The sequence below is a fragment of the Calidris pugnax genome, unplaced genomic scaffold, assembly GCF_001431845.1.
Source record: "Calidris pugnax isolate Ruff unplaced genomic scaffold, ASM143184v1 scaffold157, whole genome shotgun sequence".
NCBI lineage: Eukaryota > Metazoa > Chordata > Aves > Charadriiformes > Scolopacidae > Calidris > Calidris pugnax.
This window is the reverse complement of record NW_015090992.1, coordinates 355,108-369,599: the sequence shown is the minus strand read 5'-3', so window position 1 is coordinate 369,599 and position 14,492 is coordinate 355,108. Positions and strand designations below refer to the sequence as shown.

The 14,492-nt window shown below is 41.9% G+C and overlaps 1 protein-coding gene across 1 annotated transcript; it reads left to right on the top strand.

Annotated features, from left to right (window-relative positions):
* Window positions 1-32: 32 nt before the first annotated feature.
* Window positions 33-14,400, top strand: ISOC1 (isochorismatase domain containing 1). Its single transcript, XM_014954808.1, has 5 exons — window positions 33-383; window positions 7,773-7,892; window positions 8,064-8,267; window positions 8,659-8,775; window positions 12,932-14,400. The coding sequence occupies exons 1-5, from the start codon at window positions 84-86 to the stop codon at window positions 13,076-13,078; spliced, it is 888 nt and encodes a 295-aa protein (XP_014810294.1). The 5' UTR covers window positions 33-83; the 3' UTR covers window positions 13,079-14,400.
* Window positions 14,401-14,492: the final 92 nt, after the last annotated feature.

The window sequence follows — 14,492 nt, the reverse complement described above, 5'->3', positions numbered from 1 at the left end:
GCCGAGGGGAGGAGGCGGCGGGAGGAGGAGCGGCGGCGCGGCCCGCAGCGAGCTGGCTGGGCTCGGCGCGGCTGCCCCTGAAGATGGCGGCGGCGGAGGCGGTCGCGGCTGCGGGCGGCGGGGGCTGCCCGGCGGCGGGCGGCGGCTCGGTGCCCGTCCTCTTCTGCTTCTCCGTCTTCGCCCGGCCTTCCAGCGTGCCCCACGGCGCCGGCTACGAGCTGCTGATCCAGAAGTTCCTCAGCCTCTACGGGGACCAGATAGACATGCACCGCAAGTTCGTGGTGCAGCTCTTCGCCGAGGAGTGGAGCCAGTACATCGACCTGCCCAAGGGCTTCGTGGTCAGCGAGCGCTGCAAGCTGCGCCTGGTGCCGCTGCAGATACAGGTGAGACCCGACGGCGGGGCCGCCACAGGTGTGCGTGTGGGCGGGCGGCCCCGTCCCGCCCCCGCAGCCCTGCCCGGGGGGGGCCGGGGGGGTCCCGCAGCCGCGGGCAGAGCCCCCGCAACACCCGCATGGGCTTGTTCCTCCCGGGAAACTTTAGTTTCGCGAAGGCAGGCGCGCCCCGCTCCGCCCGCGGTTGGTCCCCGGGCTTTGCCTGCGGCCGGTCGGAACTTCCTCGGCTCCGGGAATGGGGGAACGGCCCGCTGGATGAGAGAATAAGTACTTCTGCTGCAAAACCGGCGGCTGGTGCTCCCCGGCCTTCCCCCGAGGTCGTGCTGCTGGGTGGAAGCTCGAAGGGTGCGGGTGTAGAAGGCTCTGCCACAGCCGGGTGTCACGGCTCCTAGGTCTCCAGGATTTCTAGATGCTTTCCTGCCTCAGAGGGACCTTGGGAGATCGTCCAGTCTCAGCCCCCCCGGCCAGAGCGGGTTCACTCTCCGGTTTGCGCGTTTGTAACCCACTAGTTTTGCGGCAATGAACCAGGAGACCGGGCTGCCAGACAGATACAGGACGTGTGTTTCATACTAAGGTGTCTTTATACACAGTGGAGATCTGTGCCAGTCCTGCTGTAATAGTGCCACTTGAAGCAAAATTGCTTTTTCCTTTTTCCATTGTCAGAGTCGATGTTTTGGTTTTTTCTAAGAAAAAGAAAACACAGTTATTTTTTTAATTCAGAACATTGTTTTTAATTTATAATTATGAAGTTCTAGTTTGTTGAGCCAACGTTACTAATAACATTGCTTGTCTTCTCTTTACGTCTCCAGAAACAGTCTAATTCATACTGTTTGTAAACTCTGCTTAATTGTAGTGTCTTGAGCCCATAAACTCTCAAGGTGGCCTCTTCGCTTAGACTGTGCATCAAGATGCCTTTGGAATCTTTTGGCCTTTCCTTAACCCTATGCATGGAAAGAGTGGTTAAGAAGACCAAACTAGCTTAATAACTTATTTTGTCATTTATTGCTCATTTTGCCATTTGTCTGTCATCGTATTTGGTTTAAAACCTTTCAGCTTTGTGTGTTGGAAACAGAATGGATGAGGGCCCAGCCAGAGAAACTGGAAAGGACTGTCTCTCCAGCTTGCAAAAGGAGTTGGTATGGGTGTCAATTTGTGTAGTCTCTGCGTGTTAACAGTGATGTGGGTTGGAATTTTGTTTCTTTTTGTGTGTGCAGACCGCTGCTCTGCACAGACTCTTTTGCAGATGTCTTCTGCACTGAAACTGTAACTGTAAGTGCAGCCTGAGCATTCATAGCAGGACCTACGCCTCGGCGTAAAAGGTCAGTGTTGAGACACGGAAGGATACGTCATTCCCAGGGTGCAGGTGCTCTACGCAGCTTTGGCTGGCTGCAGCGATTCGGGATGAACCAATATTTAATGCATTAATTGCCGAATCGATTAGCTGCTTTCACTGATACTGTTGCAGTTACTGTGACAATAGCAACTGTTGATATGAGGAGGACAGTAGGTGTGTATTATTTCAGTTGCCTCCTTGATGTGCTTCGGCAGCTGGGAATGAGCTGGAGACATGACAGTGATGTCAGTCAGCTCGCCTTAAGCCACCGGCAGGTGCTCGGAGATCACTTGTTTGGGGAACATTTGTTCTGATGCAGTCACAGCTGCGCTTTTTAAGACCTTTAGGATGTACTGATGGGAAGATTATACTTTCTTCGCATATGTTGATTCATGCCCTGCTGTGTTCCCTTCTTTCCCCCCCTGACGTTTTATCTGCAGTTACACATGACATAGGTTTGTCAACTCTACATGTGGCATATAGTCGGTTGAAAGAATACCTTTTTGAATGTGTCTTGCAAGAGGGACAGCCTTTGCTCACTGATGTGATTAGACTTGTGTATTTTGAAAGACCCATTGGTTTTAATATTAAGATTCACAGAGATCAGCATCTGTATCTCTAGACAATAATTTCAGTAGTTTTACGTGCATACTTTGTAAAATGTATGTCTGTTTATTTAGAGATGCTCTTTTAACCCCTAGGGTGGTAGTGCCTTTGGGCTCTGGAGTGATATCCTCCTGATTTGATTCCTGTGCAGACCCGTTACGGAAGGATGTCATCTTGTTGCAGTAGGTCAAGAAGCGTCAGTACCGAATGCTGTCTGACTGGGCTGTTTCAGTTTCCTGTCCCTGCAGTTGAGGGGGGCAGTAATCTCATGGAGAAACCGCCGTGAGCTGCCCCTAGAAAGCCACGCCATGCAGCTGAATTCAAGGCTTGATCTGTACAGGGACATTGGCTCTCCAGACTTATTTGGGCCTTTATACTGTGCTTCTGTATGTAGATTTGTTTGGTTGAGATGTCCTGCCGCAGAACAGCTACGTGAACTTTTAGTGGCCACCCAGTGTTAGGCAGGCTGGTGGGATGCAGTAAACCCTCATGGTCCGGCTGCTGCTCTCAAACTCCTCAACCACAGACTGGCAGTCAGGAGGGACTTCTCCTTTGGGCTCTCCCAGCCGCTGAGAAGGGCATTTACTTGCAACTTGAGGGGCTGAGTACTAGCAGAAAGGAGCCTTCTGCTTTTCATGGATTTTAGATGCTTCAAAAGTTTTAACAGAATAATATTTATAGTCGTGGCGGGGGAATGCAGGACCACTTTAACCTCTTCAAACTCTAAATGCAGTTAACTAGTGCTACTGATACTGTGTTTTGCTGTGACTTGCAGCTGCCTTTGGAGGTGAGAAGCAGTAAGGAAAAACACTTTGGGATATACCAGAATACAAGAGAGCTATGCTGGTTACAGCCGTGTAATAGGGGAATGCAGGCAGCAGTCGAACGTATGCCCGAGAGAGGCTATTACACAGTCACTGTCATAACTTCAAGGTGACTTCTCTTCAGCAGTGCTCTGCATTTACAAACTTGCAACCTTACGATGCTTAGAGCTAAGAGGTTAAAATCATTATCGAAGTCATTGCATAAAGCACCTCTACTTCAGGGTGTTTTTAAAAAAAGACATGTTGGCATCCCAGGTGTATCCTTCTTGCAGAAAAGCTGTTTGCAGAATGTTACTTGATTGTTGCTGAAAGGTAAGGTAAATAAAATAGAACTGTTTAATACACAGCTTTGCACTCTTTTTACACATACCTAGTGTTGCTACATTCAGATGCTTTGCAAATAGGAGTAACATTAACTCAGGAGCTTAAGTTCATTTCCTGGAGACCAGGAAAAGCCAAAGCATAAATTGCAGGATAAGAATCAGGTGAGGGCAGTTGCTTGCTTTTTTTTCTTTTTAAAAAAAAAAATGTAATTATAAATTCTGACACATTACTGCTATTAAAAATATTTCTAAATAAATACATTTTTAAAAAACAGCACTTGGAACCTTAAAGAAGGACAAAAAAAGAGGCCAGAAAATATTTAAAGAGAGGTTTCTTCAAATCCAGACTCCTTGTTTGTTTATCTTTGCAGCAAGCATTTTGATTATTTTGGATTTTGATGAAGAATGTTGTACCGTCTTATATGAACATCATGTGCTTATCTAACTATATTTGTCTTTTTTAAAGGCTGAATTACATATAAAAAGCTGCACTTTGGCTTAGCATTAAATAAATATTTATGTTCCTAAGTTGAAGCATTTGTAACCTGTTTTCCCCTTGAAATATGTTAAACTGAATTTCTTCTTTTTTTTTCTTTTTTCATTTGAACAATTAGCAGCGAAGTAGAACTGAGTCTTACAGGTTTCCTTTTAGAAATAAAGGAGAAGAAAATATGATTGTTTTGGTTGTTGTCTTTGTACGCCATCCCTGAAATATCAAGGCTGCAAGGTCCTCTGCTCTGCCCTTTTAGTGGGTAACCTTGGCAAGAGATTTATGAGATGACTAGTGATGTCATATGAGATTATTTCTCTGCTTCCATTTTCTTGTTCATTACAAATACAGGGGGAAAATTGCATTTTGTATGTGCAATGGTTCCTTGAAGTTTGAACAGGGAAAGCACAGATGTGCATATTTTTGTAAAGTCAATTCTGTAATTACAGTATTTGACCACAGTCACATTTATGTATGATTAATAATAATCAGCATAGATGAAATAGATGTGAAAAAAAAAACACCTGCCCTTTCCCACCTAGGCCTTTTCTAGAGTAGGATTTAAAGCTGTATGTAACTCGTAACAGCATACCTTTAAATCCTGGTCTGGACAAGGTCCTAGAGATGACTTCTCTAGCTGAGTAGAAGAGCTGCATCAGGTTACGTGTCCACCTGACATGCCTATTCTGGTTGTGTTGTGGATAACTTCCAGCTGGAGGGACGGAAGGCCTAACTGAGAGCGGTGAAGCTAAAAGAAATGGAAAAGCTCATGTACTGTGGGGAGGAACTTCAGGTGGTCTGGGGTTGGGTGGTGGTTTCTTGGGTTTGTTTTTTTTTTTTTTTATTTTAAATTTAGGTTGTTTAATGATGTCCCAGCTGAGTAGATGTTACAGTGGGGGTGGATTTGGACAGGCACCGTGTGGTTGCAGTGGCTCACCATCCTTTCCCAGCCTGTTTCTCCTCTCAGCGAAAGCAACCAGGTGGGGGCCCAGGGTTTGATGTCTGGGTGCAGGTTTGCCCCCACCCCAGCCCACTGGTGGGGTGCAGGGCTGAAGCAGTGCGAGCAGTCGTGGTTGTCACCCTCAGGGAACGTGTGAGGTGGAGGTGTCCCGTTCCCCCAACCTGGTGTGGCCATGGAAAGGGAGAGTGGCTTTCAGAGCAAGTGGTAGGATTTACATGGCACATTGATGAACCAGTAAATGGAAGCTTTCCTTTATACACGGCAAATATTTCTATTTATTTATGGACTGCATTATCTACTTTTTAGGAAACTTAATTTCAAACCACTTTCTGCTGCGGTCTGTGCTTCCCACATCTGCTATTCCAAGTAACACCAGCAAGTGTTGATTTTTTTTTGATCTTGGCACCTATTTCTTCTGGTTTTTTCTTCTTCTGCCACATGTTGTGTGGTTCGATTCAGACTGCAAGTTAACCAGGTACAAATGTGAAAATCAATATAGGAATTATTGTTGTCAGATTTTGCAAAAGCTTTTATTTAGAAAATATGTACTTGACTCAACTTTATTTCAGAGTGCCGACGGTATCAAAGTGAAGGCATAAATTAACTCATATTGATAATAGAGGAAAGGATATGTAAGTCTTTTGCTCCAGCTCCCTGTGATGTTTGTCATAAACACGTGGGATTATGGAGTCAGTGGAAGTCTGTAATGGGGGTGCTCCCTGGCTGGAAAGGCAGTGGGTTTTCTTCTGTGCTTTGCTGTCAAATCAGAATAATACTGGATTGTGCTTTGTAAGGTCTGTTCCAAATCCACTGTTTGTAAATATTCTGTCATCTGTGTCATTTGTGAAAATACTGTTTTGGCAGAAGGTGCCAAGTTGGGAGGAGCTGCAGGCACCTGAGAGAGCAGAATTCAGGCTTTTGATGTCGAGTTGTTGAGTTGCAGTTCAAAATGGAAGCAACAAAGGCAGAAATAATTCCTATGCTAAGGTAGAAGTAATCAACTACACAAATAAAAGATGAGGTTAAAATGCATCTCAGGAGTCTAAGTATCACAAATTATGAAAAGAGCAAATAGCATACTGGAAAGTACAAATTGAACAGGGCTTGCAAGGGCTGTGAATTGTCCAGTCTTCTCTGAGGCTCTACTAGTGCTGAGAAGTAGTATAGGCAGAGAAATACTACTGTTATAGTAATATTGGGTGCCTCACTGCTGAATGCAATTTGAAAAGCACTCAAGAGAGGGCAATGGAAATTATTATTTGAGTTGTAGGAGGAAAGATTGAAAGTATTAGATACCTTTTAGAATAAGGGAGGGGAGGGCAGGGACTACAGGGAGACCAGATCTGAGTCTTGAGGTATGGTAATAGATGTTCGTGCATGGTTATGCATGTGAAGGAGCATCGTAATGCTCTTGCATTTAGAATCCACCATGAACAGAACTGGAAATAATGCTCTTAAATGGCAACAAAGGAACTGTGGGTGAGAAAACAGAGCAAGGTAAAGATAACAAGAGCTGCGGGATGTATTGTATAGGAGCTCTGTAAATTGTGTATTGTTGATGGGTTAGACCAGGTACATATCTGTAAAGAATATTTGTGTTTTGTTGATCCTTTTGTAGAAGCAGACTATGCAGCTTTTGAAGGCCTTCCTAGTCTATTCATTCGTGTTCCTCTGCTAAGGATGGTACTGCCATCCACTGCCTTGGCCTAGGAAGATGTACAATGAGGCAGTAGACTAACTCCACATAGATCACTCCACAATCAATTATTAGATTAGATATTAGGAAGAAACTCACTTTACTCAGTGAGGCACTGGAACAGGTTGCCCAGGGAAGTTGTGGATGCCCCTTCCATGGAAGTGTTCAAGACCAGGCTGGATGGGGCTTTGAGCAACCTGCTCTAGTGGGAGGTGTCCCTGCCCAGGGCAGGGGGGTTGGAACTCGATGATCTTTAATGTCCCTTCCAACCCTAACCATTCTGTGATGGTTTGCAGTAGTTCAAAATGATCTTAAAAAAAATAAAGTGGTGGAATGTTTTATAGAAGAAAATAATGGTCTTTGCTTGTCATACAAATGCCAAGACAAAATGACACCTTTTCTGAGTAGGAGGCACACTTATAAATATTGTCTATTCCAATTACGGTATCCTGAATGGATGTAATTTCTCTTGAGTTGCCTTATAACTAAATGATAGTATATAGCTGCTTTCTTTCCCTCTAGCCTTCAGCTGAAGCTTTATCCTTTTCTTCAGCAGGTAGTGCAAGTAATTTCAAAATAATACAAAGCACTCTTTGAAAGTGTGAGAAAACACAATCTTTGATTTCTTTTTTCTTACCCCTCACCCTCCTCCCACTTCTGCCCCACTCTGTAGCCTGTAGGAGGGAAACTGGGAGATTTTTTCTATTATTAAAATGTGTTCAGTTCAGTTTCTGGTCATAATACTGACAAACTTCTCTGCTTTCATTTCAGACTTCTGCTAAAAGATGTCATAGAAAAACCAAACTGACTACACAATGAAACTATTGAAAATATGTGTACGTACTTTAGGCAGTATGCTCTTCCACCCCCCTTCAGGGTTCAGAATTTTCTATGGACATTTACTTGTGTCTCCCACCGAATAAGATTTTGATTACCTATTAATGACTGTGTTATACTGCTTAGGATCAGCTGTTCATCTGAATTTAGAAACATACCAAAATCAGGCTTGAAAAACTTTTATCCTATTTTGACTTAGTAACACAAATCTGGTACCTGGCAGAGGCATTGCAGAATCTTTCTCACTCTGCTGCTTTTCTGAAATGATCTTCACTGTCACGGAAAACACTGTCTTTATTTTGTTTTTCAGATGACTACTTTGGGTAATCTGACACCCTCAAGCACTGTGTTTTTCTGTTGTGATATGCAAGAACGATTCCGGCCTGCCATCAAGTACTTTGGTGATATCATCAGTGTGGGCCAAAGACTGGTATGGGTTTTGCCTTTTTTTTTTTTTTTTCTTGTAATGAGTTTTGCTCACACATGTAAATTATTATTTTATACACAGCCAGTTTACTGTTTCAGGTAATAACAGTGTCTATGCTATTATTTTTTAACACGATGTCTCTTCTTGTACTCTTTCTTCTCTGCCCTCTTGCAGCTCCAAGGTGCTCGGCTCTTAGGAATTCCAGTTATTGTAACTGAACAGTATCCCAAAGGTCTTGGCAGCACTGTGCAAGAAATTGATTTAACAGGAGCTAAACTTGTGCTTCCCAAAACAAAATTTTCAATGGTATTGCCAGAAGTTGAAGCAGCATTAGCGGAAATCCCTGGAGTCCGCAGCGTTGTCCTGTTTGGAGTAGAAGTACGTGCCTTGCTCTGCTAGTACTGTTTTATGGTAATGTCTGTTGGCCCACAATAGTATTAAGCATTGCTTTCTGCAATTAAAAAAAAATAAAAGTCAATTTATATTGCTTGGAGCTCAGATATCCTCTACAGATTAAATTATTCTTGTGTTATTTGTCTTTGATATTTTCTCATAATAAAATTTGAAATGAGATATGTGTAAACTGCAGGCTCTTGTCTCAAGCTTGGTTGGCATTTAAAACCCACATTGAGTTCCCTAGTAATTTCAAGGGTAGAAAAATACATGTTTGAACCCTAGTAAATTATGCACTCTAATTTGGCATTATGCTACTCATGTTTTATAATAATGGTTGTTGGTGGTTTTTTTGCCTTTGATTTCTTCCCTGTAGACTCATGTCTGCATCCAGCAAACAGCATTGGAATTAATTGGCAGAGGTCTGGAAGTTCATATTGTAGCTGATGCCACCTCCTCAAGAAGTATGATGGACAGAATGTTTGCTCTTGAGGTAAGTTTCTCAGTGAAGCCTTTTTTCACCTTGAGTCTTTATGTTCATTTCCCTGCTGATTGTGAGCTAACAAGGAATTTCTAAGGACAGTAAGCTGTGGACAAATGTAGACTTGAGAAGAGGTGAACACTCTGATACTCAGAATAGTTTCCAGGATGGAGAAGGATTACTGCCTTATTTTTCCTCCCTAAATTATGGTTGAATATGTGGAACCCAGTCTGGCACTGGATTTTAAACGTGTTTTTTTCATGCAATCTAGGTTACAATCTCTGTAACTATTAGCATTTTAGGATATTTTCATATGGAGTGTTGTCTGTACAGCAGAGTAAAAGTGCTACAGAGCTTTTGTTTTTGTTGTTCCAAACAGTATTTGTGCTGCAATGGAATACAGTAAGTGATCATGTTCAAAGCTCCTTCTTGTATGTCTGTCCCTCCCTTTGTTATTCCTCATCTGTGCAAATCAAAGCTTAATCTCAAGACTCTGTGATTATAGTAAAGATTTCCCCTGCCCCCCCCTTTTAGGAGCTTAGTCTAACTGAATGTTGAGAAAATGGAGATAAACTGTAACAAGATTTAAAAGCACGTTACAGCTATGTGGTAGCAAATTTCATGCAAACAATTTTTTTTATAGTGTACTCTAACTTGTTTACAGGCATCACTGTTGGAAATCAAAAAATGATCTATACATTAAGTATTGCAATTTTTGCCTAATGCCCTAGCAATTATTTGGAAACTGGAACTAAAAAGTACATCATTTTATACTTCTTTCATAGATTTGGAGAAGACTTTTAATTTCTTCTGTTTCTCATGAAAAAGAGAATTAAAGGCTAAAGGGGAATCACCAGCATATAGCATTTGATGAAACCCATGACTTTCATTAAGTGAAAGCTTAGTGTCGTCTGTCACGTAAAGTGTAGTGACGCACGCAGAGTGCAGGAAGGACTGAAATCATGGGCTTCCCAAGTCAATGTGGGACAGCAGCAGTGGTACACAAAGCAAATGTAGAAAAAACTGAAATCTCTTTGCATTATTGTGTACGTCTTTCTACATTTGATTATCACTTAACACTATGTCTGCATGCACAGAAGTTGGTTCACTGTAATAGAGGTTAAAACAGTGAGTAGCTGGCTTTACTTCTCTTTCTAGTAAAAAAGGTATCAATCATCTTAAAAGCGCAGTTGATTGCAAAAGCTGTAATCCAGGCAAATTGGTCAGTTTTAGGTAGTTTTATAATATGCCTTTGCACTGTTTTCTCAACAAGCACAAAGGCAATGTTTTGCTGTGGTCCTTTAAGTATTCGTCATTAAACTATGGTTCTGGGAACGTTTGCTGGCTTGCTGTGATGAGCCAGCCAGTTATGTGGCAGAAACTCCTCCTCATTCTCTGTGGCTGCATGCCAACATTGTCTCCTTTTTGTGCTATAGGGCACAAAATGCTTCCCTTAAAAATGCTACTGAGGACTGCGGGCTGGAGCAGGTAAGAGGTGGTCATTCTTGGAGCAGGAGGCCACAAGAAAGGGGCACATGCACTGGGCATGACAGTAGCCCTGATTGACCATGGTGATATGTTTCTTAGGGAAGCTGGCAAAATACCAAAGCACTGGGTAGTTCTGCTTTAATCTCACTGTACAGCTTGATAGTTCCTAGTCATACTCTTTTCATTAGTGACTCTATCTCTTGTGCAAACTTGCTCCATATCATAGAACGGTTAGAGTTGGAAGGGACCTTAAAGATCATGTAGTTCCAACCCCCCTGCCCCGGGGCAGGAGCACCTCTCCCTACGCCAGGTTGCTCAAGGCCCCATCCAGCCTGGCCTTGAACACTGCCAGGGATGGGGCATCCACAGCTTCTCTGGGCAAAGTGAGAACTGGTGACCTGAGGTTCACTGATCCAGGTTCCCTCTATCCTTCTCCTTGCCTTTTTGGGAAGATGGGTGTAACATTTACCTTGCCCCAGTAACACAGCCCTCGTCTGGTCAGAGTGACCTTTCAAGGATCATACAGAGTGACCTTGCAGTGATAACAAGTATCTTCCTCAGCAGTCTCAAATAAATCCTGTCGGGTCCCACCCAACCCTTCAGTTCTCCACTTTTCCCCTCACATACCATGTGTTTTGATGGTGCTGGTGACAAAAATGCAAATACCTGAAAAGGTGTACTTAGGAAGTGCACTTAGTTTGAATTAATTGACAGCCAAAGCTTCCATGTCTGCTTTGATAACCTAAAAGAGTTATTGTCTCCACTTCTGTTTTATGCTTAAAAATCACAGCAGGCAAAGGCCTGCAATAAAAAAAAAAAGCGCACACCAAAAAACCTTAACGTTTCCATTGGTGAAATAATTCAACCCAATTGGCCAAGATTGTGGCTGTTCTTAATCTCTGCCCTATCTGATGAAAATGCGTTGTGTCACTCCTTGGTCTTGGACTGAACCTGTTCCTGCTGGATTTCTTTTGTTCTACATCTGTTCTACTTGTTCCTGCAGCGTGGATGTAACACACACTTGCTGCTTTCCTTCTTAGAACATAGTCTTTCAGATGAAAATTTTCCCTTTCCTTGGAAAAGCATCCAGTATGCTTAGCACATGTACCTCTTCATTCCTACTAATCTCAATACTATATAAATTATACTTAGTCCTAGAAGTAGAGTATAAGCCAGTGCCAGCCTCTTTGACATGTTATGGTATGTTTTGGTTTTAAAGAGAAAACATTATCTTTTTTCAATCAGCGTTTCTCAGAAGACAGGATTCTTTTACAGTCTGTTTTTTTTCTCATCCATACTAGTTAAAAGAAAAAATTTTGTATTCCTGCAGAAGTACATCTTGAAAATATTGCCATAATATTTCATTTTTATTTTCCTATTTTTCTCTTTTGCATGGGTATGTAGTTTAAACAAACATGTCATTGTACAGAGTAGGAGAGCTGGGGATGCTATCTGCTTTCTTTCAACTTAAGAATTATCGCCAGGCTTGCTGCCATAATTGCAAGCAGGAAGCATTGACTTTAGTAAATGTAGCCTGGTAGGCTTATTGTTATATAGACTGTAGTTACATGTACTTTACTGGTCCCCTAAGATTAGTAACTTCCCCCCAAGCAATCGCTTTGTAATTGAACAACTAAACAGATGTGTCTGCCCTAAAAAGTTCTGACTTTCTCTTTGCTTTAGTAATTACAGTTGAAAGCTGTCTGAAGTGGACATATCTGTATTTTCTGCCTCCTGCCCTCCCGTGGCTCATGTAGGACCCCGTTAGAGTTGGTGGAGCGTGCAGCTGAGTAGAGGGTGGGGGAGGGAGAGAGTTGTGATGCCAAAGCGTCTGTACGATGGCTGGGAAGCTGAGGGGGGCAGGGGGTGGTCAGCCTTTTAACTAAAGATAACTTTGCTACGTAGGCAACAGCCACAATCTTAAAAGCCCAGAAAATCTGCAGTAAGTCCTGTGCCTTGGGCTGCATGAAGCATGGCTGTGTTTAGTTGCACACTTACAAGGTCTACCAGGCCTCTTTCAGTTTTGCTTTCTGGGCACGCTTTTTTTATTCTTCAGCCTCTGAGAACTAAATCTGGAGTTACTGAGGCTGTAATGAGATGTTGGTTAAACGGAGCTGCTGTTGTTCCAGTATGATTTATAAGGTCTGCAGAAGAGCTTTTTGTTCCGTCTCCTGAGATTATTAGTACTAGCAGGCTGTGTAGTCCAAAGACCAAAGTACTAGTACATAAAAAGCCCTGAAAGAGAAATTGTTACAATTAAGTGTCTTGCTTAATGCCTTTTGCTTTGATGGACCTTACTATTTTCTTTTTCTCCAGGCCTTTAAAATCTGCATGAGGGTGAAGAAAAGCTATCCTTAGGACCATGCCAGGGAAAAGTGGTGTTAGTAGAAGAGGGGGTGTCCTCTGCATATTAAATCTGACATGGGGAAAGAATCCAGTCCCAGTAGGAAGCCCGATTTGTAACCCAGGGCAGCCTTTTTCCTCAGTGAAGTCTGAAAACAGTCCCTTTCCATCCTTGGTTTATAAATGATACTGCTAAGAAATGCTGGAATGGAATTGGCAATACTTTTGTTAATAGCAGATGTTTTTAAAAGCACCATCTATCTTTTTTACAAAATGCATACTCATTCAAATATACATGTATCTCATGTTATTCTCTGTCTGCTCTTTTTTCTTTCAGCGTCTTGCTCGTACTGGAATTATAGTTACTACTAGCGAAGCTATATTGCTGCAGCTGGTAGCTGATAAAGAACATCCAAAATTCAAAGAAATCCAAAATCTCATTAAGGCAAGTGCCCCTGAGTCAGGGCTGCTTTCTAAAGTTTAAAGAGGATGTGGAGAAGGTGGATCTCATCATCTTTAAGGACGAAGGAAAGCTGTAAGCGCACATATACACCTTCTTTCACTCGAAGTTTGGTAGAAGTGTAAAATTAAAAATATACTTGTGCTTGCCTTAGCGAAATTGTCTGGTTATAGATCTGGATGCTATTATGTTCTGTTTAGTCGCGGCTGTCAGAGGCTTTGGGTACCATAGGACCCTTTTGTTGTCAAATTTCCTTATTTAAAAAACAGAAATTAACAGAGGTGCCTGCTAGTCTCTACTGTACACTGATCGTAACAGCTCCAAAAAGTGACACCTCTAAATTGTGCACTTTGTGAAAGCGTTCTGTGACATTCTGTTTTACTTTTGTATTAATAGAAGATAATTACATGTTGGATAAATGTGATGTGATACGCTTCAATGTTCTATGTAAATGAAGTATTTCAATTGGGGATAACTTAAAACCGAGTAAGATACATGGACTACATGTGAGCTTTTGTTCCCTAGGGTAAAGTTTAAGCACTTTGTGTTGTAGATAAGACACATAGATTAAGCAGCAGCTGATGTTTGATTGCCCTCGGTAGCTGAAGCCTGCATCATGACTTCAATTATTATGAAATTGACTGCCCAACCGTGTACTTCATTTAAGTGTACAGAAACAGAAAAATGTCATTTAATGAGTTCTTTATAAACAACTGTTGTAAAGTCCTTCAGAACTAGTAGAAGATTACCAAAACTTTACATAAATTGGCAATACTAAGGATGTTAAAGAACAAAAGCATTTCAACCTTGAGTGCTGAATCTCCTACTATATTTAGATTTATTTGGGGATGGGGTCACTGTATTTTAGTTAGAATGAATAATCCATCTGATTTATTCATTTGGCCAAGCAAGCTCTGAAAGAAATCTCAGCTTCTCTAGGTTTTTGCGCTTTTTTCATGGGCTGCCAATGGATGGAGTTTGAACAGGATCTGTCCTAAAGGCATTCTTCAGAAAAACAGCATCTTTAACTTCATGATATATATTTTTTTCTATCTAGAACCAATCTTTAACACATGATTGTTTATAAAGGCATTTGCTTCATGTTCCAATGCTTTAAACAATGTTGTATAAAGTTTACAGTGTGACTGAGACATTTATTTTTTTAAAAGAGTACTAGAAGATGTCATACTGAACAATGATGTTTTTGGTAGAAACTAATTAGAGTACAAGTATTGTTTTAAACTGCTTGTTTTCCCCACAAGATGGTTCTAAAAGAATTGTTTCAGAGAGTTATAAGCTTTATATGTTTAAAACAAATAAAATGTTAACATTCACTGTCTCTCTTACACTTGTGATATTTATTGAAGAGCAAAACCTGAAAGCTGTGTTTGCAATGGACCTTATTCTGGTTTGTGCAGCTGTGGAATTTCTAGATATC

What these genes read in the sequence shown, in the direction of transcription:
- ISOC1 (XM_014954808.1), top strand. Translation starts at nt 84, where the DNA reads ATGGCGGCGGCGGAGGCGGTCGCGGCTGCGGGCGGCGGGGGCTGCCCG. An exon ending in TCAGTGTGGGCCAAAGACTG is followed by an intron (nt 7,893 to 8,063) that starts GTATGGGTTTTG and finishes GCCCTCTTGCAG; the next exon opens with CTCCAAGGTGCTCGGCTCTT. An exon ending in ACAGAATGTTTGCTCTTGAG is followed by an intron (nt 8,776 to 12,931) that starts GTAAGTTTCTCA and finishes TTTTTCTTTCAG; the next exon opens with CGTCTTGCTCGTACTGGAAT.